General features: G+C 28.8%; 1 protein-coding gene across 2 annotated transcripts in view; it reads right to left on the reverse strand.

Moving 5' to 3' along the window:
* Window positions 1-27251, reverse strand: part of LOC142321611 (activating signal cointegrator 1) — a 44010-nt gene that overhangs the window by 10223 nt on the left and 6536 nt on the right. The window contains exons 3-10 of one of the 2 annotated variants that reach the window (XM_075359837.1): window positions 25028-25155; window positions 18058-18163; window positions 12196-12314; window positions 11730-11875; window positions 8908-9065; window positions 5807-5961; window positions 2265-2431; window positions 754-875 (exon numbers count right to left, since the gene is read on the reverse strand). In XM_075359837.1, the coding sequence (XP_075215952.1) occupies window positions 754-875; window positions 2265-2431; window positions 5807-5961; window positions 8908-9065; window positions 11730-11875; window positions 12196-12314; window positions 18058-18163; window positions 25028-25155 (1101 nt within the window). Of the gene's footprint in view, window positions 1-753; window positions 876-2264; window positions 2432-5806; window positions 5962-8907; window positions 9066-11729; window positions 11876-12195; window positions 12315-18057; window positions 18167-25027; window positions 25156-27251 lie in introns of both variants that reach the window. The other variant, XM_075359836.1, reaches the window with a different exon arrangement.

The raw sequence follows: 27251 nt of genomic DNA on the forward strand, positions 1-27251 counted from the left end.
AGTAAGAAGCAATGTGCCGCATTATGGAAATTCCAAACACCATTTCCACGGACATATGGCTGAATTTTTATTTAAAAGGAAGTATTGTGATTATAAAACACAGTTTCACCATTTATGGCGAATTATAAGTGAGATGTAAATTTTTACTAATTTTCTATTTTCCGACATCATTAAATGAATAAATATTAATTTTGAATAAATTTGATATGTTTTTTGTGATTTCGGGGTGACACCTCAACTAAATAATTACCAAAAAAAAATTAGCACACCTGTTAAGCAGAGCAAAAAAATTTAACAGTGAATGTGTTTAACATTCATTGTAAATTAATGAAAATTTATTAACATGCACTGTTGCATCTTCATATTATGTACATAAATTAGCTCCTGGATAAGATGCTAAAGTGTATCTTCTTACAACCTAATAGTTCTGCAATAACTGGGACATTTTAGGGAAGGACACGGAAATTGAATAGTATGAACTTAAAAGTCCATGACCCAAGTTATATTATTCATATACCAGTTCTCATACAACACTGAAGTTAGGAAAACAGTGTAATTTACTACAATTTATAGCTAAAAACCACAGCAATAGATGCTAAAAAATGTACAACACTTAGGTTTACTTAAAGTAGCAAAGATGACTAATGATGTGTCAAATCAATCCACTTTTACAATAACACTAAAGTATGAGAACTCTTTGAAAAGATCTCACATGTTAGTTACTTACAAAAAAAGATGCAAATTAACATTTACCCTTTTTCAATATGTAGTACATGTGTTCAATCTCTTTAATCTGTTCAGGAGCAGGAACTTTAGCTGCCGCAGCAATCCATAATCTACCTCTATGAGCAGTATACCATGTGCGTCCTTCATGCCTGTGAAAAATTTAATGAATAACTGTGTGTACTTACTTCTCAAAAAAAAAAAATACATAAATACAATGTAAAAGTTTTTTTTAGATGAAGATTTATACATTATCTTAAATTGTAAAAAAATATTAGAAAAAGAATAACTGAGAATGTGATACATTAGTGAGTTCCAGAGGAAAAAATTTAGTTGATTTGATCTTTTCATGTAAGAAATAATTTGTAAGCATAGGGAGTGTTATGACCGTATAATAATAACCTTTATAAAAATAAATAAATCTGCCAAGAAGGAAAGTATGAACAGCATTAAGGAGGAAAGGAATGTCCTCAGAAATTATAGAAATGATTAAAGGATTCAGTTATAAAACTGTGAAAGAACTGTTTAGACCACAATAGGAAAGGCTGTAAATTTTTTGGTGGAAACTAGATTAAGACAAGCAAGTGCATTCTCATCTGTCTTGTTTTCACTGTTATGAATCAGATTCATAAGAAATGAAGACAGAAAAAAAAATCAATGATGACATTTTAAAAGAAAAGCAGAATACCATACAAAATCATCTTACTGCCTATTTTGAAAAAATGAGAAAGGACACAAATTAGCAAAGATGCTAGTAAATGATGCTAGGGAAAAGGAAAAATCAAAACGGAAGAGGTAATGATTAAAAAAATTTGATAAATTTGTCTAGTTTTCTTGGGTATTGAATAAATGAAATTTTACTTTATTTACATAATATCTTAAACTACAACTTACATTGGATACAAAATTGGTATTATTGATTTAAAAATTAATTTTTAACAGTAATTAACAAATAATATGATGCCAATTACATCATCAAAATGTTTACAGGTGTCTGCAAAATGTAATTACATAAATCTTACCTTACTTCCCTCTACAGGGTTGAATTAAAGGGAAAATCTTAACTATTAATAAGATTAAGATTTTGTAAGTAGATCAAGCGCTCTGCCTAAAGGAACATCAGCCATTAGCTGGCTTTTTTCCAATCCATTCGTAGATCCATAAGTGTCACTTCAAAAACTGTTGCTCAACCAAAATGCAGCTTCTCTGCCAAGCAGTAGAATATGCCTGCATGATAAATAATCATTTACTGTCAGTTTATAAGACAAAGTGTTTTTCTATTTTATCAATAAATTATAGGATAATTGAAAAAAATCAATACTTGGATAAAGAATTAAAGAAGAAAAGATAATTTTGTTTAAATTCATTATAAATTATGTTAATATAACACATATTCTGTCACAAAAAATGAACTTACAGCTATGCTTTTTTTAGCTGTACGAAAATTATTTAACTTCTTTAATCCTTTCCTTGCTGACGTGAAAAACAGTACTGCACAAAAGTCAATGGCAACAAATAACCCAATAAAATCAAAATCTTACTCTTTGATTCCACCAATTAGAAGTGAAGCCCATGGCTGATGCATACTAAGACAAAATCCTTCATCTACCATTTCTAAATATTCTTTATCTTGTATACGTAACTTCTTTAAATCTTTCCACGAGTCTTTTTCCACAGATGAAAAACCAGATATTACTCGCATATCAAACTATAAAAGCAACAAAGAATATTATAATAATATACAACCAATATAAATTTTGATTAAATGTTTACTTTCTCTGAAATTACTTTTAGATGACTTAAACTGTTCATTCTAGAATTAAAAAAAAAAAATTATTGAACAGTAAATAAATTTAATAGACAAAAAAAAATTTAAATAATAAAAAGAATTACAATAAATTCTGATAGAAGTGGGATTTTTCTAATGGGATCACCACAAACTAGAGGGACTAGATTTATAATGAAAACATAAAAAAAAGATTACGTACAGAAAGTTCGAGTTTTCTATGAATTGTTTTCATGCATGTTGGAAATGATATTTAGATGTGGGCGAGAGAATTACATTGTTGCAGCGCCAGAATGTGTATGCACACACAAGTTTACCTGAATGTGTGCATGTGTATGTATTTATGCAGAAAGCAGAGGCCTGCCTCCTGAAAAATGATTTCTTATATTTCTAAGATACTTTTTTTAATTTTATATCATCTTAATTTCTTTAATTGTATTATTGTATATTTATATGTTACGTAGCTTTTATTCACTTTTATTTTGTTTTATTTTACTTTTATTTATTTATACAAGATAAAATAGAAATAATATTTATTTTATATAAAATATTATGCCTTCATATAATGTTAGGTTATTTGCAATAGCAAGTATACAGGTAAAATAATTTAAAAGTTGAATGTATAAATAATTATTATAAAGGCTCAAGTGCACTCTCCTTTGTCTTCACAATGTCACTCTTCAATATTGCTGTTGCTATCAATCAAAATTATCTCCTCTCAAATATCACACCACTTTCAAAAAATTTAGAACCCAGTTGTCTAAATTTCTATTCCAATCATTTCTTTCAATATATTGAGGTCAGTCATTACATTGTACAGAACGATGTCATTTCTTATTTTTCCCAAATTAATAATTTGACTGAAATATTATTCCTCAGATTGTGATATATTTACTTTCACCAATTCATAAAGTTTAGATTTGAACATAGTTTTAGAGTATGGAATATTCCTTTTTCTTAGCAATGCAGCTACACTGCCTTTTTACTATTCAAATTTTGAGTAGCATGTGTTTTTTGTTATGCAACATAGCAATATTTACTACCAAAATTCAATTTCTAGGAAGAATTCTGATCAATCGGTTTTTAATTCATTTCTCATTGCTTTCCCCATTTATTTCATTGTTAGAGACCCCTATTTTCTGGCTCAATTTAAAAAACAAAAGATATTTTCCACTCTCCTTCCTCTCATCAACATGAAATATTATCAGCCTTGATCTTTTCAAAACTTTCTTGTAGCCACTGATAGATTTATCAGTCCACCCATTACTCTTCACATGTGGTGATTGAAAGTAGGATTCATTCATTAGTAAATATGACAGGCCTACCTCCTCTGCTGCATTCTCAAATTCTATTCAAACACGCGATTTATTTGAAAAGCATTTATCATATATTTCAATCAAAATCTTCCTGTTATCTTCGGTTTTCCTCCATGGTGCCTACTCAGACCTTACTTCAAGCTTCAAGCCAATCCACAGTGCAAATAGAAACATAACTGACAATTATTTAGCCCCATTCATGCTGTTGAAGAACTGGGAAAGCAAGGACTCATCTGTGTTGGCACCCTCAAAAAAAACAAAAGGGATACACTCCCTGAATTTCTGTATTCATCGATAGCAGTCTTTGAATGATATGCTTTATGGTTTTTCAGATGGTATGACACTCCTCTTCGGAAAGTGAAAAAAAACCGTGTTGCCCCTTCTTGTATTAAGTATGCACAGTAGCAATAGAATTGATGAAGAAACAGGCAAACCAGAGATTATAGCCTTTCACAATGGAACAAAAGGGGGGGGTGGATACTTTGGATTCCTGTTGCAGTGTGTACTCCCCACAAAGAAAAGACATTTGCTGGCCATTGTGTGTATTGAGTGGCATGATAGCCATAACTATGGTTAACTCTTTCATATTACACCAGTGTCTTGTAGCCAATGATGTGCAAAAAACAAGAAATATTTTGATAAAAAACTAGCCATACAGATGCTTCCATTCCTCTTTGAGTGGCTCCAAAACCCAAAAATCTCTAACCAACTTGAAGCTTGATTGAAAAATCTATCGCTCTTGTGTGTACAGCAAGAGGAACAGAAGAAGTACCAGCAATTTGCTGGTACTTCATCTACAATCAACAGTGATAAACTGGAAAAAAGAAAAAACTGTTCTTTATGTTCATAAACAAAATACAGAAAAACTAACAGTATGTGTATAAAGTGCAAACAGCCTGTGTGTATGGAATGCTCCAGAAAATTATATGTCAACTGTGTTTAAATATTTGTAGTTCTGAAACTTCAAAACTTCATAATCTTTATTACAAAAACAAATAATCTTTAATAAATTAACAAATAATCTCTAGTCCTTTTTTTTATTCATTTATGTCTATTTTGAAATCTCATATGTAGTTCTAAGAATATGTGTTCCTAATTTTATTAAATGTAATTTGAATGTGCAATATATTTTATTTTGAGCTGTTTTGAAGATTATTAGAGTGTAATACACAAGATATTGTGCAAAATATATGTTTCATATTACTTTATTTTTATTTATTTATGTGCAATACACAATGATAAAGACCTTTTCTAACAGTTTTAAATGAATACCTATCTATCTGTAACAACCACTTTACTAGAAAAGAAATTTCTAAAAATGAGCATGTAGGTAATTTTTACCTACATTTGATCTAGGAACATACGTTTTACTTGTGACAGAAAGGGTTAATGTACTTTTTATTGTTTTTATGGTGTTATCTATAAGTACGGTAGGATACATATTAGTTATGTCATAAGTGTGTTACCCTAAAAACTGTCTCATGGTTTATCAAACTGAAATTTTATATATATTAAAATCTTATAAAAACTACAACAGATAGCAGCACTATTATAATAAATAAATATACAATTTTCATAATTTTAGTATTTTTAATATGCACTTTAATTAAATATTTCAATCATGACTGAGAATGTTGTATCCCACAAAAGTACTTTCATGGTAAAATTAAGATAAGTTATGTTCTATCTTAATATCCTGTATTAGGTGGTCTATATTAATAGAATTTAGTAGAAAATATAATTTAACAATACAAAGGATAGACAATACAAATGAATCTTAAGATTAATTTCAGTAAAATAATAATATTTTATATATATAATGGAAATACTATTATGTATCATCATATACATAATATTTCATTCCATTTGTCTTTGGGTGTCAAAATCTTTTTTAGACATATCTGAATGATTGGCAAGACATGAACATATAATATAACAATCTGAAATATATTTTGAATAAGACATTTTGAGATCTACTCACTTTAGGATGTATTAGCAAACCAGGATTCACAACGCTATCATCAGAAAATGGTGACTGTGATTCATTATTTATACTTTCTGATATCTTCCTTAAAATCATATCATTTGGATCATATAGTTCATCATAGTCAGGAGCTTCTTCAACAAGTTTTCGACCTAAAAAGAAGACATTCCAACAATATCCACTAAACCTTTTCAAACCATCAATTAAGAACTTCTTTAATCTATAAAAAATTTAAGTTGTAAAAGCATATACATGTTTACAAATTAAACTTACAGACACAGCCAGAAACAAATTTATGCTGTTATAGTAAATATCACAGGCCAACAAATAAATTTAGTTTCTTTATATAATTTTCTTATTCAACAGAATGTGCATTATGAAACTGCTCGTTTCCTTTTTTTTATTAAAGCAGAAATTTAAACATGTAGTAATACAGCCACAGTACATAATAATTTGAAATGTGTTTTCTTGCACTGTTTTGGTTAGTTAAATTAAAAAAAGTTTCATTAAAAAATTACTACTGCTCAATAATACTTCATTTTTGTTTATTATAGAGAATCATGAAGAAAAACTTAATGTAAAAGTTTAACTGGAGACAATATTAACCTATGATCGAACAGAAGGTAGATTTAATAAATTAATATATAAAAATGTTTGAAAGATATATTAATGTACTTAGATAAGCAAAATAACGTACAAAATTAAAAAGTTTATGTATTAAATATAATTTCTGGAATCATCTGTAAATTGGTCTGAGGTACATATACAATACATTTATTCGATAAAGGCTTTTTATAAGGTAATAAGGAAAAATTATACCAAATCTAAAATAAGAGGAATTCCAAATACTTGTTATCATTACACAAGGAGTCATAAGATTAAAATAAATCTTACGAGTTAGGCATAATTATCTGTTGCCAGTCAATCATACATGATGCTTGATAAAAAAATATATAGCATTTTAATTTTTCTCAAAAAAAAATCTTTATTTAATCATCAATATTGATTTTGTCACCTTCAAAGTAACCTCTTCAGATGTAATGCATTTGTGCCAGCACTTTTCCCAATCTTCAAAGCACTCTGGAACACAATTTTCGGTATGACGTGTAGCTCCTTCATTGATTCTGTTTTTAACTTTTCAATGTTGGTAAAACATACCCTTTCATGGTTCTTTTCAGCTTAAAGAATAGAAATAAGTCACAAGGAGCCATGTCTAGTGAATACAGAGGCTGAGACATCATAACATTGTTGCTTTTGGGCAAAAGTTCACGAAAAAACAGTGAAGTGTGAGCAGATGCATTATTGTAGTGCAATTGCTATGAATTCTTTCACCACAAATACAGGCATCTTCTTTGAATTGGTTATTGCAAATGGCATAGAATTTCCAGGTGTACTTCTTACTGATCATACGACCTGGTGGCATGAACTCATGATACACAAAGCCACTGAAATCTAAGAATACAGTGATCACAACTTTCACATTTGATTCCACTTTATGAGCTTTTTTTGGTCTTCAGGAAACTTCCATGGGACAATTGGGTCTTAGTTTTGACATTATACCCATACCCATATTTCATCACCAGTTATGACTCATTTAAACAATTTTGAATTTTTTCTCAATTCATTCAGCAACTGCTAGGCAATATTCATTTGGCAATGCTTTTGGTTGATTTTTAACAATTTTGGCTGCCACATATTTTCTGCCCAAAACATCTGAAAAGATTACTTGGCATGAGCCAAATGATATGCTAACATCAACAGCTACCTCTCTGATAAATTTGGTGATTATCCATAACCAATTTCTTCAATTTTTTTTTTTTTTTGCTGTCATCGGTTGTTATGCTGGGATATCCAGGGCACTCATCTTAACGTCTTCACTACCCTCTTAGAAATGTTTGTACCACTTGTAAAAAACTTGTTTTGTCCATAGAAGAATTACTAAAAGCAACATTCAACATTTCCAATGCGGTGCTGCATTTTATTCCATTCTTAAAGAAAAATTTAATGCAAATTCTTTGTTCCATTTTTCCGCAAGTTAAAACACTGACCATACCAAAACACACGTACCCTTTTCGACAGCCAACACTAAACTAAGCATCCAATATGACTACCAATGTAAAAATATACATTAGGGACAAGTGTACCAACACAACATAAAACAATTGTGACAATTGAATTTGCACAGCCCAGGAAATCTAAACTTCCATTTATTTTTTAATCGAACCACAAATACATACATGGAAATGGATAAGTGAAGTACACAATAAATTATATTTAAGATCTACATAGCAAGAAATATGTTTTTCCCAGCCTATGCATATATGACATATGTATATATGACATTATTACAAATTCAAAAGATCATTTAAAAACTTTTTTTAAATTCATGAAGACTGCAAAACAGAACATAAAGTACTATCAGCAAAACCAAGAAGTGGATATTAATGGGAAGGAGATGGTTAGCAAGAAAATTTTACTTCATATAAAACAATAACAATATGCCAAATATTTAAGGTGCGGAATTTTGGGTTGGTGTGAGCCATATATTCAAAGTAAAATTGAAAAATGTATTTCAATGATAAAAAAGGACCCAAGCAAAATACAAAAAAATAATGTATAAAAGAAGGTTAGATAAATTTTATGTCAATAGTTCTTGTCTTTCTGAATGTAAGACAAAAATGTGTTAAAAGCAGAATGAGGGATGGATTTACATAAGAAATGTATTTTGAGATACGTTGTGAATTCTGTACAGCTTATTAGAAGCTAAACTACAATTAATTAAAACTTTCTATTTAAATAGAAGAATTCCAAGAGTTACAGAGAAAATTAGGTTAATTTGAATGAAGGAATGAATAATGTTAGATAAAATAACCATAATTCAGATGGAAATATAGGTTTAGTACGTAGAAGAAAATGGATCAGGTAATGTTACTACCAATTAATTATCATTTTACATGAAAGAGTGAGTAAAGGAAGAAATCTTTTTATACCCATGGTTACCAATTATTATGGTTTCTCTTAGAAGACTTTTTTCAGTCAGTTAAAAAAATAAAATATTTATAACCACTATAATTCATTAGATAACATAACATAATTACCTGCAAAATCAAATGTTATACGATTTTGTCTTGAATATTTGGCAGCTCTAAGCTCTTCTTCTTTTTCTTTCAAACGGGTACGTTCTGTTTCAGAAAGCCAAACTGAATTTGGTGAATAATAATCACTTTCATCATCAATAACATGAGTTCTCTTTTCACTACATAAATTCAAAAAAAGGAAAACATTAGCATGAACCAAACATTAGTAAATATTTGTCTCTACACATTATATGATTATTCATTTTTTTGACTATAAAATTTTTTTTTAATTCTGAGGGACAAAATTCATTTCTTGGGCTGTTCTTGGATGAATAAGAAAAAGGAACCACTCTAGATTTACCTAAAAGAAAGAAGATCTTCTCTGAAAGGAAGACTTCTTTCTTCTTACCTTTGTGGAAAATATCTTGTATTTCAAAATGAATATCAGGGTTTTAAAATGTTGTAATTTTTATTAAATTTTACTTATACTGATAAATTATATATGAAATTAAAGAGCAACTCAAACAGCTTTTCCTATAAGTGTTCAATGTGAGCACCATTAGTCACACAGCACACATCCAGCTGATAGGATATTCATCCCATACTATAATCAGCAAGTTGGCAAAATTTGCCACCAGCGCTTTCAAGCAGAAGATACAGGAAACAGTTTATGAGTTTTAGCACAGATAAAACTGTTTGAGTTGCTCTTTCATTTAAATTAATATACGTGAAACTTGAGAAATATTACATAGCTTTAAAACCCTGTTATTCATTTTGAAACACAATGCTGTGAATTATATTATCAATATAATAAAGAAAAAAATTCATATGCTCAAGCTATAACCATTTACAGGGTGTACCACAAAACTGTAATCTTAAACCCATTTTCTTTGTTTTGTATGTGAGTGACACCCCAAAGTTCAAGAACACATTTAAAACTTCAAACATTAATGACTAATCAATTCTTTTCTAGAAGGAAAATATTCAACAACTTGAAAAAATTTTCTAGTGTAATATAAGTGAAACTGAATTATATTCTAAAGGTTTTCCGGAGAAGAAATCCCCAGATTGAAAGTAAACTCCTACAAAATCAAAATTGATAAAATTTGGTACAAGACATAAGGGGAGAAGAATAATACACATTCCATGAACAGAAAGTACTGAGAAAATTAGTTATAAAATTTACTGGTGTCATCTTCAATAAAGATTTGACATAAGAAGTCATGTTGGTGTACTCTATAGGAAGACACCTTCCACCATATACTTCCTCAAAAGTCTGAAAAAGCCCTTTAACCAAGAGATGATGAAAACCATTTACAATGAGCCATATATGGGGTTATCCTATGGGATAGAGTTGTAGGGCAGCTCATTTAGGCATAGAATCAACTGTCTCCTTATTCTTCAAAAGAGATGTGCTAGAATAATATTAATGAAATGTATTTATCAAAATAATAAAATTAAAAAGGGAAACACAAAAGTAGTCACTTACAATACACCAAAAATAGGAAGGAAAAACTTCTTACAATTTATACTTTTCTCCTTTTTACATACAAACAAAACAAAAATAAGTCTTGTTCAAGAATATGGCATGACGATAGATCATTGTACATCAAGCTGGCAAAAAAAAAATTACATAAATAAATATATCTATATATAAAATACAATATTCTTTCAGTCTCTGCAAACTACAGAATTAAAGAAACATTCTTACCTTTAATGTTTTACTTCATCAAAATGCTTTTAGGCCTAAGCCCATCCTCAGTGACATTTTTTATAAATTCTTAAACTTTTTACAATTTACACAGTAACTCTATTAGCTTTTTACATTTTGTAAAATCGTTTGTTTAAAATAAAAATAAAGTTTAAAAACTTTAAAAACATTTAAAATAAATTTAGAATAAATATCTGTTCAGTCAAGAATGAAAACATATACATACTTTTAAAAAATTTAAAAAAATCTTTAAAAATATTTAAAATAAATTTAGAATATTAGTTCAACTAGGAATAAAAAAGAATGAAAAATTATACCTAGTTTTTTAATTCTTTAAATTTATTTTTATTTTTTACAAAATGTATAAAGCTAATAGAGTTATTGTGTAAATTGTAAACAGTTTAAGAATTTATAAAAGATATCACTGAGGATGGGCTTAGGCCCAAAAGCATTTTGATGAAGCAAAAAGTTATAGGTAAGAATGTTTCTCTAATTCTGTGCTTTGCAGAGACTATAAGTATACTATATTGTATATGTAGATATTTACATATAGGGAAAAAAGGACTATAAAAAGTTTAACCAAAATAAATTATATATATATATATATATATATATATATATATATATATATATATATATAGAGAGAGAGAGAGAGAGAGAGAGAGAGTATATCATAAATTCTAATGCCAAAGTCTTTCTGTATCTCATTGTGTTAACTAACACAAAATAATCTTCTTCTTCTTCATTTAAATATTGTATTATCTCTTACTCCTTCAAACTAATTTATCAAACCATAACTTTCTAAACTACTGGAATACTGATACCTACCAAATGAAAAAAAGATCTATTACAACTTAAACATGTTTTCTTCCTTTAAATTTTTAAAACAAATTTAAAATTTTTGTTTTCTAATTTTAAATTTAAACAAAACAGTTCTTGTTCATTAATGCGAAATGACTTCAAATTGTCATGTTGTGAAATAACGTACTGCAAGAGAATAATTTGCAGGTGACAAGAATTTTGCAAAAATGTATTCATAAATAAAGAATATTTAATGGTTATATTTGATATTGTAACTCGTAGTTATAAAAAGGTTATGCACATTACAAGAACAATGTTTTAAGATTTTTACCTGGTTTTATCATATTCAAGTAACCGATTACGATGTTCAATTGCTGAAGTAAGAGATAATGGTTTATCATCCATAAGTTGTTGAAGTAAAACATTTGACTGCTTTGATCCTGATGTTATGATATCTTGCTGCTCACGTGAACACACCTACTCAAAATAATGATAAAAATTGAACAAATCTTTATGGTATGGCTAAACTTTACATAAATCATACACATAAAAAAATTAAAAAACACTATTTGTTTGAAACACATTATTCAATAAAAAAAAAATTATAAGTGTCATTTATTATGAAAAATATCTTAAATGTCCTAAGTTATTTGATGTTACTGTTTAAAGATAGACAAGAAGCTATTGTGAAGTGTTAGAGGAGTCAATATGACAAATAAATATTAATGTATTAATGTACAAGCATGATTAAGATAACTCAACAGACACCATGAATAAAGGCATAAATTAAAACTTACAAGATTGCCACAGAATACACAAGGGCCAGATCCTTCTTGTTCACAAACAATTCGTCCACATTTTAGACAATTGTTAATTAAGCGATGTTTGCTGGCTTGACAATCACACTTATGCCTCCCTGCACATAATAAAAATGAACTGCTTTAAAAAAAGATTATCAATATGTATATATCAAATAATGCAGTATACATAAGTTTAAATATATTTTAAAAGCATAAGTTCTTTAAAGACATATAGTTTTCTCAACACATTTTCAACTGACCACATTTTGAAACAATGTTTTTACTCTAAAATACAGTACCTCATAAACTATAACGTTTAAATGGAGTATTATGTTTTATAAGTATTAGTATTTCAAAGTAGTTAGTATTCATTCGGTAAACATTACTATGGTAGCAAGTAATATAGTAACTTTACATTTGTCTGAATGACACTACAAAAGTCTCCTGGAGATAAATCAATCACACACAATTAAGTAAACATTATACACATAATTTTGAAAATTTATTAAGCATGATTAGTCTGACAAATCTCATAATGACGAATCATAATGTCATTTTAAGTTTTTTCAAAGTTTTTAAATATTTAAAACAAGCTGAATTACTCAGTCCACTGTTTCTCTTTGCTTAAGTTCTTTCCATTACCAAGAAAGAAATTCTCAGTCAAAAACAAAATTGTACATTAAAATTATTTGAAACACTTCAGCTTTTCCCTCAAAATTCTTTTACATTTCAACAAGCAAATAACATAAATTTTCTCATAATGGGAAAGAGAATTCGCATTTAAAGCATAATAATAGTTTCTACGAAATGTTTAAAATTACATGATATATCAGAATGCATAGACTGATTTTTTTTTTTACTTTTGAGGCCACATTGGACAAATTTAGTCATCCATATTTCAGTTCCTCTTGAATTTCTCTATTAGTCTGGCCTTTCGATTTTTCCAGTATTTCATTCCATTGGATCGTTGCTTCCTGATTTGGTCTTTGACCTCCACTTTGTTATGCCTTTCTAATTTTTTAACATTGAATCTATTGTTTTGAAGTGCGTAGTTAATTTTCATTTTATCACAGGCGTCTTCAACCCTCAAGACAATTTCTTGAAGATCTCTGGATTTCTCCAACATATTTTCAACAGATTTTTTGTTAATATTCCTTGTGACAGGTTGTTTTAGAATTTGGTTCTCAGGCATTCTTAATATGTGGAAAAAATGGGAAATCTTTTTTTCATTGTACTAAGACTTGGGTCGACTTATTTGTAGACTGCTATATTTGTGGCAATTCACTAGACTCCATTCTTTTGATAACATTTATTTAAACAAGTTCTGATAATTCGCCTTTCTGTTTTAAGCAATTGGTGCATTTTACTTTCATTCTTAAACTAAAAGATAGTTTCACAAGCATAAAGCAACACCAGAAGAACTAGTGTGTTATAATAGTGAATTTAGGATTTTAGTGGGAGATATTTTTTATTGTATGTTTGCCAAGTTAGACTTAGTGCTCTTTTAATTTTTGGTTATTCTGTTTTGCCATGTTTGTTTTTCCTTCAATCTGCAGTAAAAATGATTTAAATATACTGATTTTAATACACAAAAAAAAAATTCACATATTCTTAGACTCTAAACCAAACATCAATAATTATCAAACATCATTAAAACTACAATAAAAAAATGAATATAAATATTTTGTTTTAAAAATGTATTAGCAACTTTTTTATAATTAATTTTTAAATTTAAAAAAATTACATATTCAAAAATTTTTTAAAAAATGACCTCAAATTTAATAAGCAACTTTGTTTTATATTTTTCATTTTTCATTAGAGCTGATGTATGGAAACTATATTTTTCTATGTCTGTACTGTAACAATTGAATTGCGCAGATGGAACCTATATCATTATGAGGGTCATTACAAAATAAATTTTCATTATGATACATGTGTTCAATCAATTAAAATCCTAATCTTTTCAGACACTGTCCAATTGCAAGCAAGTATTGTTTAATATATCAGCTGATTTTTTAATTTGATTTTAACCTGATTTAGTAGTTTGCAAGCAGAGGTTGATTTGAAAGTACATAAGTAGGTAACCTAAATTTGTATATTACACTCTTTATCCTTTTGTTAATTATTTTGGATTCCTAGGAAGTAATGTCTTTTAACAACTATCAGTATTAAAGAACAGGCAGAAGTTATGACTGATAACTTATTTTCACAGAAATCAAAAAATGTTATGAAAAATTCATAACAAGAAAAATTAAAAATAGTCAGATCATGGATTGGAAATTAGCAAACAATGTAGACTTGTCGTTAAAAAATGTATTGTTTTGAGGAACTGTTTAAAAAATTGAAATCAACATCTCTTGGATGCATTAATTGATAATAAATTCTAAATTTGAAACATAAAATAGACATAACAAAGTATATTAAGCTGACTGCTTTTTAAAAAGAAAATCAAAAGGCTACAAGAGGAAAATATCTAAAGCATTTAGATCTGAAGAAACACACAAATTTTGAAATGAAGCACCTGACAACCAGTTTCTTAGGACAATTCATGAGTAACATTTTAAACAAGGCCAAAAAAGATCTATAATATATTCAATACTTCAGTTATTTAGAACATACTGTATTTTTTATAGAGATTCTTTAATTTTATCCTTGTAAATCGTTTACTTATTTAGTTATTTTAATTTTTGTAGGCAGATAATTCATTTTAAATTTCTTCAACTAAACTATACTGTATTCAGTTAGGTTACAGAGTGAGGAATAAACAAACACTGCCTTTTTGTGAGTGAGCAATTTGTCATGATTCTGCTGAGTCACATCCCATGCATTAGTGCCAGTTCACTGCAATTCATAACATTGCCATACCTATACACAACAACAAAACCATTACTGATATACAGTCACCATATATTGATTTGTAGTCAATGTAATCAAACGTTTATATAATGTTATGACTTCTCAGTTTTATTAAAACCCTTGATTTTTTCATACGATCACTCTTTTGTTCTTGTGTTCAATTTTTGTATTTCTGTTACTTTAAGTTTACTGGAGTGTGAGTGTAGTGTATTCCCGAATTTGTGTCTGTATGACTCAAGTTGTACAATTATTTTTTGACACCATGTCTGATACCGATTAAACTGATAACAGTGTATGATTACTGATATCCCCACTGAAAAAAGGTCATGAAAAAAGCCCTTAAGTAATGCAGAAAAACACATCATTTTAAATACTTACAAAAGCAAATTACAGAGTAATCGGATGTCATTAATAAACTGCTAACATAAGTGCAAGTTGTGCTGCTTCAGTATACAATGTGATTCGCGAGTATGAATCTACCAATGAATTATGATTTCCTAAAAAAACAAAACCTTGCAGATCAATTGAAGAAAATGTTGATTTTGATAAACATGATTCGTAAAAAAGTACATGAATTTTATTTATTGAGAAATGGTTTAGCGATGTGTTACCTCGACAGTGAAAGATAATTTGGTTATTGTCTCAGACAATGCCCCTTGTCATCCATGTAAAATGGAATGAATTCCAGCTGTGTCTTGAAAACAAAAATATCAAAATGAGGCTTAGTTCAAAAAGAGTGATTTTTCAAGACGTTGAACTTAAGGTCCAATTATTGTAAGGAGCTTCACATATTAAAGTAATTTTAATGTGTATAAAATTGATGAGTTAATAAGATCCAGTCGCAAAACCTTGCTTCTATTACCTCCCTATCATTGTGTACTAAACCCAATTAAGTTAATTTAGGGACAAATCAAAAATTATGTAGCTATAACTTTCAAAAGTTATATGCATTACAAAAGTGTTAAAAGTAAAATGTAAAGTGTCAAAAGTTATGTACGCTATGTAACTTTCAATCAAAAGTTATATCAGATATTTTATATCTAATAAGTTATGATCAGCTACTTTAAAAGCAGAAAATACTGCTTTTTTAAAATATCTGATGTTAAAAATTTATGCTTAAAAGCAATCAATAAAACAGGCCAAGATGAATGGAAAACTGTATAAAACATGTAACGGATACTGTTGAACCAAATTATTGGATATTTGATATTATAATAGAAAACAAAATTGAGCCTCCTGTTGTATCTCTTAATACTGACAGCACTACAGATTTCTCATAATCAGAAGACGAAAACTGAACTGAATTTATTATTTGTTTATTAACATGGAAATTTAATCCAAGATATATGTGAAATTTTGCCTGCCTTTGGACAATTTCATGACTTAAAAAACTCAAATAAAATGTTTTAATTTATTTATATTTAAAATATACATAATAATTTAAAATGTAATAGCGCATGATTACTAAACATTAATGCTGCGTAGTTTCTTTTACATGCATCAAGATTTACAGGAGATACTTGTGAATTGGCCGCCTGGACACTCACATATGCAGTTTGTTTACCTGAACTCTGTAAGCTAACTGAATAGGATATAGACTACAATTCTATTCTTCAACTATGCTATAATTCTCTAGAGGAATCATAGTGGAGGCTATCATTGTTTTATTACACCGGGTGCAGCAAAATGGAGTCTCACATTTTGTAAGGACAATGACCAGGTGGAGTGGTAGGTTGAAGAGTGGGGGAGGTCCATTTCACTTGGGCAGAGGATGAAGTTTGTCAATAGGTACCATGCCTTGGTCAGGTTGACACAAAGAGTATTTCGTATGCACTTCTGCTTAATGGCAAATGTGGATGTTCCAGATCAGAAAACAATACTGAAGTGGATTGCAAACATAAGAGCAACTGGTTTTGCATTACAGAGACCAGCTAGCCATCATAGGACCATCAGAATGCCTGGAAATATCACTGCTGTAAAAGCATCTATGGAGCAGTTTCAAAACGTTCTGCTCAAAAACATGCTTTTGCACTCAAGATTTCCAATTGATCTGTGGGGCAAATTTTGCATGGTGATTTGAATCTACATCTGTACAAAAAGATGCTTGCACAGGAATTAAGTGAGCAAAACTGGAAAGGCAGAGAACTTTGTGTCCGAGAATCCTTTCAGGTATGCCTCTGAATCTGTTGTGTAGAGCAGCAATGAAGCTCATTTCCATCTTTCAGACACTGTAAACAAGCAAAATTTTCAGTATTGGGCATCAGAAAACCTTCAACAGCCTCACCAAAGACCTCTTCATAACCTGAAAGCAACAGTATGGTGCGCTTTATCCATTTTGGGCATTATGAGGCCCTTCTTTTTTGAAGAGAGTGGCATCCCCATTACTGTGACTTCTGACAGGTACTTGTTATGTTGAAAAACTTTCTCCAGCCCCAATTTACAGAATTCAATGAAATTTACCTTTTTTTTGCCACTCTCTCACACGGTCAACAAGTCCACATTATAACGGGACTTTGTCTCTGAATAGTTCAAATGAAAATACCTAAGAGCCCAATTAGCTTATTAAACTACTTACTAATAGAAAAATCAAAAAGGCGATCTGTTGCCATGAAGCTTAAACATGAGCGCTTTTTAACTGTTTTTAACTAAATAATTAAAAGTTTACTTTCCATAATCCTTTTCTAGTAAGTGCTTTATTTTAAAAGGAAAAGAAAATTATGACTTAAAAAATTTTCTTTTTATATTCTAAACATATCTGGTAAACAAACAACTAACAAAACATATTAAATAATAATATATTATTCTAAATGAAAATTTTAATATGAGTTGTAATTTACTGTTATAAATTAAATTTGACTCCATAATAATAGTTGTGTGGTAAGTAATAAAAATTTAATATACCTTTAATTTAATATAAAGAAATATTGAAATATAACAAATTTTATTTAAATGTGAATTTAATATTTTGTATATTTCACATTAAATATATATAATTTTATATACCTTTAAGTAATATAATATCCTTCTTTAGACCTTCCTGAGAATATAAATTTACATATTTGGTCTTCTTCTTACCATGGAAACTAGATGTATCACCAGTTTCTTTAATCTGCTACAAATTAAAAACTTAAATTAAAATGACTCATCCTTGCAAGTATAATTAGAATTTATTAAATACATATAACATAACAAACTATTAAATTTGCCAATACAATCAGAAAAAATGTAATAAACTTTTAAGGTGTACAAAAATATATAAAAAATAAGAGAACTACTAAATCTTCACTACTAAATTATTTAATATTTCAAATATAAATTAATTCAAAATTAATTTTTTTTCGGCTTTTTTGATAAAGTAATTTATTTAACTGATTAATTTCACTGAATATAATCTATATATTGCAATAATAAATGTGTCCTTTTTTTGCAATCAGATGGCAAATTTAAAAAATATTATTTTAATTAATATTTGTACAATAGCTTGTTTTTGAATGCTTAATTAAAAATATATTAGAGAAATCAAAGTAAAATGACAAATTCAGAGAAAGTATTTTTGTTGAAAAAACAACACTTATATTTAGACAAAATATTACTTATGTTGACATATGTATGATTCATCAGTATATGTAATCAATATAATCTAAACATAACAGACACTCCCTTTGCTTGCTAACCTTGTATAATTAACATTAAAAATAAAAATTATATACAATGTGTATATAAAATTTTGGCTGTGAAATTTACAACATCTTACAATTTCAGTGTCTAGTAGATTGCAATCAAAAGAGGAGGTGCACAATTAGATGTTACAACAGTCCTAAATCCAAAATTTCAACAACCTACAGTTAATCGTTTTTGAGTTATGTGACACATACGCACACATATATATATGTTCATACGGATAGATATCATGCCAAAACTAGTCAAATGGATACTCCATTGAAATCTGAAAACCGAAATTTTTCTTGATTACAATAATTCCTTGTACACACAAGGAAGTAAAAAATTAATAAAAGACAGCTAGTAAAAAATTATTTTATTGTAAATCAACAGTTACAATAACTGAAGTAAATTATTTTACTAGAGAAAAAATGTGTTATTCATAATAATTTTTCGATTACTTATTTATAAGTAACTGATATTTAAATATTACTTTTTATAATAAGTTACAATATTTGTTATAGAAATTCTTTAAAGATCCCTATAAATCAACTACACTACAAATTATAAAAACTTAATTGCTCAAATACTGTATAAGTTTATAGAAAATTTATAAAAATAAAACTAAAAGTTAAATTAAAGATGTTTAAATACAAATTAATATATAGTCTGAAAAAATTATTATTCTGTCTAATGACAGACATACACCATATATATATATAAAATTTTTTTTTAAAGAATTTCCTTCATTAATTTTGTAAACTATGATTATCAACAAAAAAAATAAACTTTAACAAAAAAATATTTTTTTTTAAACTTAAAATATTATCAAATAAAAAACCTTTGGAGATGTCTCAATTCTTTCTTAACTTCAGCAGATCAGTAACAGCATGCATCCATGATACTTTACTAAAGTCCTTTAAATTTTTGTCAACTCCCTCAACACAGATCTACGAGTTAGTTTAATTAATAAATTTTGTATGTGAGAACAATGACTTGCAAGTTAATAATTTATACTCATACGATAGCATTCATAAAATTAAATGTTTTTCACTTTCTCCTGTTTTCTGAAATGGATGTATTAAATACTGGATATATTTAAAGAATATATCCAATATTATTAAGAGTAAAATTATTATTATTCCTATTGTGTACATAGCAATCTGTTCAAACAATGAATAATAAGCAATCCCCTCCCCCAAGGCCCAATGAGATGAGGATGATATGTATGACATGTAAATAAAATGTACGACATGTAGTCTTATACAGACTCAGGTCAGCCATTCCTAAGATGTGTGGTTAATTGAACTCCAAACACCAAAGAACACGTATCCACTGTCTAGTATTCAAATATGAATGTATAAAAAGTAAGTAACTTTTACCAGAATTTGAACCTCAAAACCAACTTTGAAAATCAGCAGTTAAACAAATGGTTTACCACTAGACCAGCTCAATGGGTTTTAGAGTAAAATTTAGAGTATATATAATTTAGAATAAAATGATTAGAATAATTTTTTAGTGTAAAATCACTTAATTACTATGGAGATTAATATTTCATAAAACTTTATTTAGAACTAGTACGTGTTGTTCAGACTCATGTATCAACTCCTCTTTATTATTTTGTAAAAGTAAATAAATGTATTACCTGTATAGTTCTTCTTACTCACTGTAAAATAATTGAATTCATCTATATTCAGCTAGACTTGTTAACAGCTGATCTTTTATATTAATAATGTTAACAGTATTACTATTCCTGTATTGTTCAGTCAAAATTAAGCATTCACACAGTAAACATGTACACTATTCATTTAATCATAAATTAATTAACAAAGTTTGTTAAACGTTTGTTAAACTATTCATAAAACGTTTAAGGATCATATTTAAACATAAAGTGAACAATCTCTTTATTTATTAATAGCTGAATCAGCGATTTATATACAGGATAATTACTCCTAACCAAGGTATTATACCAAGGCGGAAATTATTCGAACAAGTGTACAAACAACAGGATTAGAAAAACTACATTAAAATTTACTAGTTTTATCTCAATTCTTATATCTGCAAATATTCTTCTTTTTTTCTTTTAATTATTAACAGATCTGATTAACAGTTTAAAAATAACATTTTATATAATAAAAGTTTTCATATATTCAAAATATAATCATAATATGAATGACACAATTAAAAACATGTTTGTAATTTACTAGTAAATCAGTTCTACTTTAGGATCCTGAAAATTATGAGTGCTTACTACAAAGATTATTTTAATAGTGTACTGATCCACAGTTAAAACATTTATTTTTAGATAAATAATTGTTTTTTGTTTTTTTTTTATAAAACAATAAATGGATGTAATGTTTAGGATCAATCATTTTAACTTTTCTTCAAAATAATAACTTTAACTAAAGTCAGATCAAGCCTCCACAAGGAGCACCTGGATATATCTAGAACAAATAGAAAAAATTTGTCCGGTGAGCTACTTCTAAACAAACTCCATCTATCATCAAGTCACACCCCACTATTCCCTCACTAGATCATATCTAGAGTTGTAACTTGGGACTTAGTCCCACCACAGGTGATCCCTTGACAGTCACCCATGAAAGGTTTTTTAAGGAACATTCTACTACCAGCTGAACCAAGCAACACCAGAGTTGGCAGAGAAGGCAGCACTCAGATATGGTGGGCTGCCATTCAGAAGAAAACATGCGATCATAAAAATTAGAATGCCTTAACACCTCACACACAAAAGAACAATACAAAATCCAAAATTAAGTCAAAACAATCACCTACATTTCCACATACAATGTAAACTCACTCACTCAGACTGGTTATGTAAAAATAATAACAGACTTAAGGGACAATACACAAAATTTCCATCATGAGACTGCAAGAAATAAGAAACACCGACCAAGATGTCATGGAATCTCATGGATATAGGCCCTACAAAGGTATACCTGAAAAGAGAGTAATGAAAAGTATCCCACAGTTTGGAACAGGCTTTTGGTCAGCCTCGAAACAATAAACTCTGTACAAGAATTTAAGTCACAATCCCAAGAATCTCAACACTCACCCTAAAAGCATCTAATAAAATTTACACCATAATAAACAACCATACTCCCACAAATAATAAAACCAAATCTCCCAGACTGTTAAGAAACAGAAAACTCTGGAACCTACTAGTTTTGACCAAAAATAACATCCCCAAAAATCATGTTAAACAACTAATAGGACTTCAATGCTCAGCTAGCTAGGCAGAGAAAGAAGATACCGCGACATCATCAGAAAATGGCCTGCCCAAAAAAAAAAACAAACAAAAATTAACAGACTTGTTGATCATTGGAGAGACCACAACCCAATCTTGAAATCCAAATATTTCAAGAGGAAACCTGAAAAATTTCAAACCTGGAAACACCCCAACTACAATGAAGGAGAATGGCAACTAGACCATGTCTTCACGGACACCCACCACCACAAGGAACAATGAAAAATCCTCCAAGTAGTAGACACAGGATCAGACCATTAAGTAGACAAAATTAAAATTAAATTTACTCCCCAAAGAAAGCAACAAAACTAAGCCTCTTAAACTAAAATAAAAATAGACCCTAACCTACCAATCAAGAATGAAAATTACCAAAAAGCAACCGAAAAAATAACAATCAGAGATAAACTCGAAGACCTAGTCAACAACTTTAAATGAATTGCAGAACTGCCCCCAATAAAGCCCTATAAAAAGCATCAATGAGGGAACAGCAAATGTGACAAAACAGTGGAGAAGAGACATCAAGCAAGACTATTATACCAATCCTAAAAATCCGAAACATCCTTCCAAAATGTAGTAAAACAATGAAAAGAAACCACCTGATCCCTAACGAAAATAAAAAGACAACACCATAAAGACACACTGAAATCAGCAGAAGAAAAATACAACAAAATGAAATCAGGAGACTACCAAAAAACAACTTCAAAAATACAAACCCCCAACCCTACTAATACAGGAAGAAAACCGTAATCTGGCCGATAACAATAAAGACAACACTGTAATTCTTACTAAATATTTCAACAAATTCCAAAATTGCAAGAACCAACAGAACTCCTAAATTTTGACACCAGCACCCCAATAACAACACCACCAGAAAAATCAACCCTCCCACAATAAAAGAAATCTACCAAGCAATGAGTGAGATGAAGAATTATAAAGTGGCAGGACAAAATCAGACTTTTGTAGAAATCTCGAAACATGCAGAAAGATCAGCAAATATTGCACTTCACCAGCAGATTGTCAACTCTGAATCAAAGAATTACCAGCACAATGGACGACAACTCTCAACCACCTGCTACACAAAAAAGCGGAGAAAACAGACCACTAATAACTACAGGGGAATCTTATTCCTAAACACAATATACAAAATTCTTTCAAGAATCATTTTCATCAGGATTGGTTTACAACTTGAGAAATTAATACAAGAATATCAGGGAGGTTTCAGAACCTGGAGAAGCTGTCCAGACCACATCATGAGTCTCAAGCTAATAGTGGATTACAATGGGAAAATAAACAGACATAGTGAGAACAATTGTAGATTTCAAGAAAGCTTATGATTAAGCTTGTGATAAGCCACAGAGAATCCCTACTAAAAATTCTAAGACACTTTGGACTACATACCAAATAAATAAACATGAATAAACTGACCCTCACAAACTCTTAAGTCTAAAGTGAAATTCAGAACATTTCAGATCAAAACAGGACTGAGACAAAGCGATGGAATCTCACCTCTACTATTTAACTGAGCTCTAGATATGGTAATGGTTCAAACATTGTCCCCCAAAAATAAAAATAGGCCACAAAATCAAAACAAACTATGTTGTGTCATCAACAACTTGGCACTGATAGCAAACGACATTGACAAAGCCAAAACACAGATATTAAAACTTAAAACATTGCAAATAAAATTGGCCTCAAAATATCATTTGAGAAGACAGAAATTATGCCTCAAAAAGCAACACAATTAAAAGAAGTAAACATAAACGGTAATAAAGTCAAAACGTAACTCAATTGAAATATCTCAGAAATATAATAACAAACAACCTCCATCCAAAGAAAAACTAACACACTAGCTAAAACTCAAAAATTAACCTGGTACACCTACAGTAAAAAAATTTCTATCCATACATACAAAAATAATACACTAAGACTCACTTATAAAACACAGTTAAACACACTTAGAACACAGTTATAAAACCAGAAGCCACATATGCTGCAGAAACATTCTTCTGCTTGAACAAACAATCAAAGATTGATATACTCCAGAAGATCGAAAGAATTGGAGGAACCTGTATCAACAAAAAGTACCAGGAAGACTGGCAGTGGCAGATTGTGCCGAACAAAGTCATATACAAGAGTTTCTACCCATCACTGAACCATGTGTAAGACAAGACTAGGATTCTTTGGACACATCATGAGGGTGCAAAATTTGAGACTTCTGAAAGAGCTGGTACAGTACAATCTGGTACAGTCAAAACACAAAGACAGGATGCAGATGGACCAGAGAAATAAGAGAAGATATGAAGGAAATTGGCCTTACACCAGAAGACATCAGATAAGATAAAATTAAATGAAAAAAGTCAAGGACAAAAACATTCGCTTCACATTCACAAGAAAGAAATTCACAACTTGAAGATTTTCAACATCAGATGGAGCATGGAGATCGGAATGTATGAAAAATTACTTGGACTGCAAGGCCTGAACAAAAGGGCTTGGATAATGGACTGACCAAAGTGATTCTATCTGGTCATAAAAGATGAAGAAAAAAAAACAATAACAGCAATGCTGAAACAATGTGCAGTAGTTATCATAATAAATTGAACACAAAGATTTATTTTTTCATTTAAATTAAATTATCAGATCGTGTGCTTTAAATAACTAAATATACAACTTATCACAAAGGTCTCCCAAGACTTACACAACCTATTCTACTTATGAAAATAATGGAAAAAGTTCATATAAACATATGTCCTAAAATGCTTTATTTGTGAGTAATGGATTTCAGCTACCCCAGTGAAATGAAGTCATACTGAAATCTTTAGGATGTTAAATTAAGACGCAGAATTAGTAAAATTATATATATATATATATATATATATATATATAATTATTATTTAAATATAACTAAAAAAAAAGACCATAACAATTTTTTTTCAGAAGTCAACTTTGAAGAATTTTTATTACAAAGTAATTCAATACTTGATTAATAAGATAAAGACAAAACACAGCTTACAGTCATAATATTATTTTTAATAAAAATATAAGATTACTTACATCACCATTATTACCTTCTTTATCTTCTGATTTACCTCCTTTCTTCTTTTTATCTGCATTTTTTTGAGGAAAATACACTTCACTAACATCATTTTTTTTATATCCTTGAACATCTTGCTGAACAGTAACTAAAAAAAAAGTCAACACTAAGGTCATCTTCAGTTTCAATTTTTAATTACAACTTAGTTAAAAATCTGGTACCACCTTTTTAATAATTATTACTATTGCAGCAACAACAACATCAATATAAAAGCTGACAAAGGGTTGTATCCAACCCTTTTTATTTTTTTTTTATTACGAATACATGACGGGTTTTTAAATATTAATGACTTTATTGTTATTTAAAACTGATCATAACAATTATTATTATACACAAAATGGAAAACAATTTTGGCAATCAAATTTAGATAATTTTTAAAAAAATGAATTTATTACACAATTTTTTAAAACTTTTGAAACTGATTTCTATATAGTATTTATAAAGTTCTGAAGATATTTCACTAGGTGATACAGAATGCTGAATGTAGAAATATTTACCTCAAGTAATAATTGTTTCAGCCTGGACTTCAAAATATGGGTAAAAACGTTTTCTTATCTTTTTTAGAAAAATATAAATACCGCTATTTCAGAAACGACAAAATGAAATTTAATTAAGTTTCTTTGCCATCACAGAATAAAAAAAACCAATTGTTGTTTAGGAATAATCATGAGCTATGACATTGAGCACTTGGGTATTTTTTGTGGAGCGTGTACAGCTTCAGCCAACATATAAAATAAAATTATATAGTCATTTGAAATTTACTTAAGCAAGATAAAATTAAGTAATATAAACAATAATTACAAAATTTTACAAATAAATTTTTCAAGCATTTCAAATTTAATTTTTGGGTATCTTTCCGAATTTTTATATTTTTACCTGTCAGAGAAATTTGCATGTGTAAAATTTTATAATAAAATATAATATAGTAGTACTCAAATAAAACAATAACTATTATATATTTCTCCCAAAAAATCAAGTTTTCAATTGTAACAAAAAAAAAATTATTTTGCTAATTTTAATAATTTATTAGCAAAAAATTATTTGTTTTACTTACAAAAAAAAATTACATATTTGAGGTAAATCTAGGCATACTAAACACCCTCTTTATGTAGTGAAATTTGGCCAGAACGTTTAGAAACAGCCACCAGAAATCACTTTCAGAAGTTGATCAATTATTAAAAGGGGAACAATAGAGGTCCCATTTTACCCTTTTGCCCAAGGGGTTCCAGAATCCTTAAAATTAATGATTACCTTTATAGCTAAATGATATACATCTAAGAACTTGTTTGAAAGGGTCTTTTGTTTTTAAAAGGAAACAGTAAAGAGACTTTTAATTTAATACATTCATAAATAATGTATTGTAATTTTGATTAATATTAATTCTGAACTCTGCAATCAATGTTTATTTTATATAAAAATTGCTAAAACTAAAAATAAAGTTTCATAAACATTTTTTTTATACTTCACAAAGATAAATGAAAGACCATAAGTGAAAAAAAGACTTTCATTTGACAGATCATAATTTCTATTTATTTCTTTATTCTGCTGTTTATTTATTTTCTAAGGTTTTGTTTTATTTATTTACATTTTTGTTAGTATAAATACAGGAGTGGTTTACATACACTCTCTAGTTATAACTCATAATACAGTCTCTACTTAATATAATATTAAACCAATATGTTCAAAAGCTCTGCCGTTATTTTATTGAATAATTCTTTTTTTATTGTATTTTTTTTTACAATCTGTAACTGAGTGTACAGTAATTTCAAATTGCAATATATCTACACTATGGACAAAAAAGGGTTCTAGTGCACAAGCATTAGCTGATGGAGAATAGCTTACCCTCTCTGCTATACCACAAAATTTCAGGGCCTGTAAACAAAGCAGTCTTGCAGCAATAAAAACTAATTTATGAACTGTTAATCATATTATTGTGATTTACACTCTAGAAATTATTTATTAAAAAAGTCCATCCATAATACTGATTAAAATTCAATTTATTTCTAGATAAACTTATTCAAAGACTCATATATTAAGAGATTCATAAGTTAAGAGGTTCTCAAGTAGTAATCATTTGGATAAACCTATACACATATATACCATTTAAATAATCTACTTAAGTATGAATTACACATTTAAGTAGCACTAAGATTTACAAAAGAACCAAATTTTTTTGGTATACAT

This window comes from Lycorma delicatula, chromosome 3 (assembly GCF_047948215.1).
Source record: "Lycorma delicatula isolate Av1 chromosome 3, ASM4794821v1, whole genome shotgun sequence".
Classification (NCBI taxonomy): domain Eukaryota; kingdom Metazoa; phylum Arthropoda; class Insecta; order Hemiptera; family Fulgoridae; genus Lycorma; species Lycorma delicatula.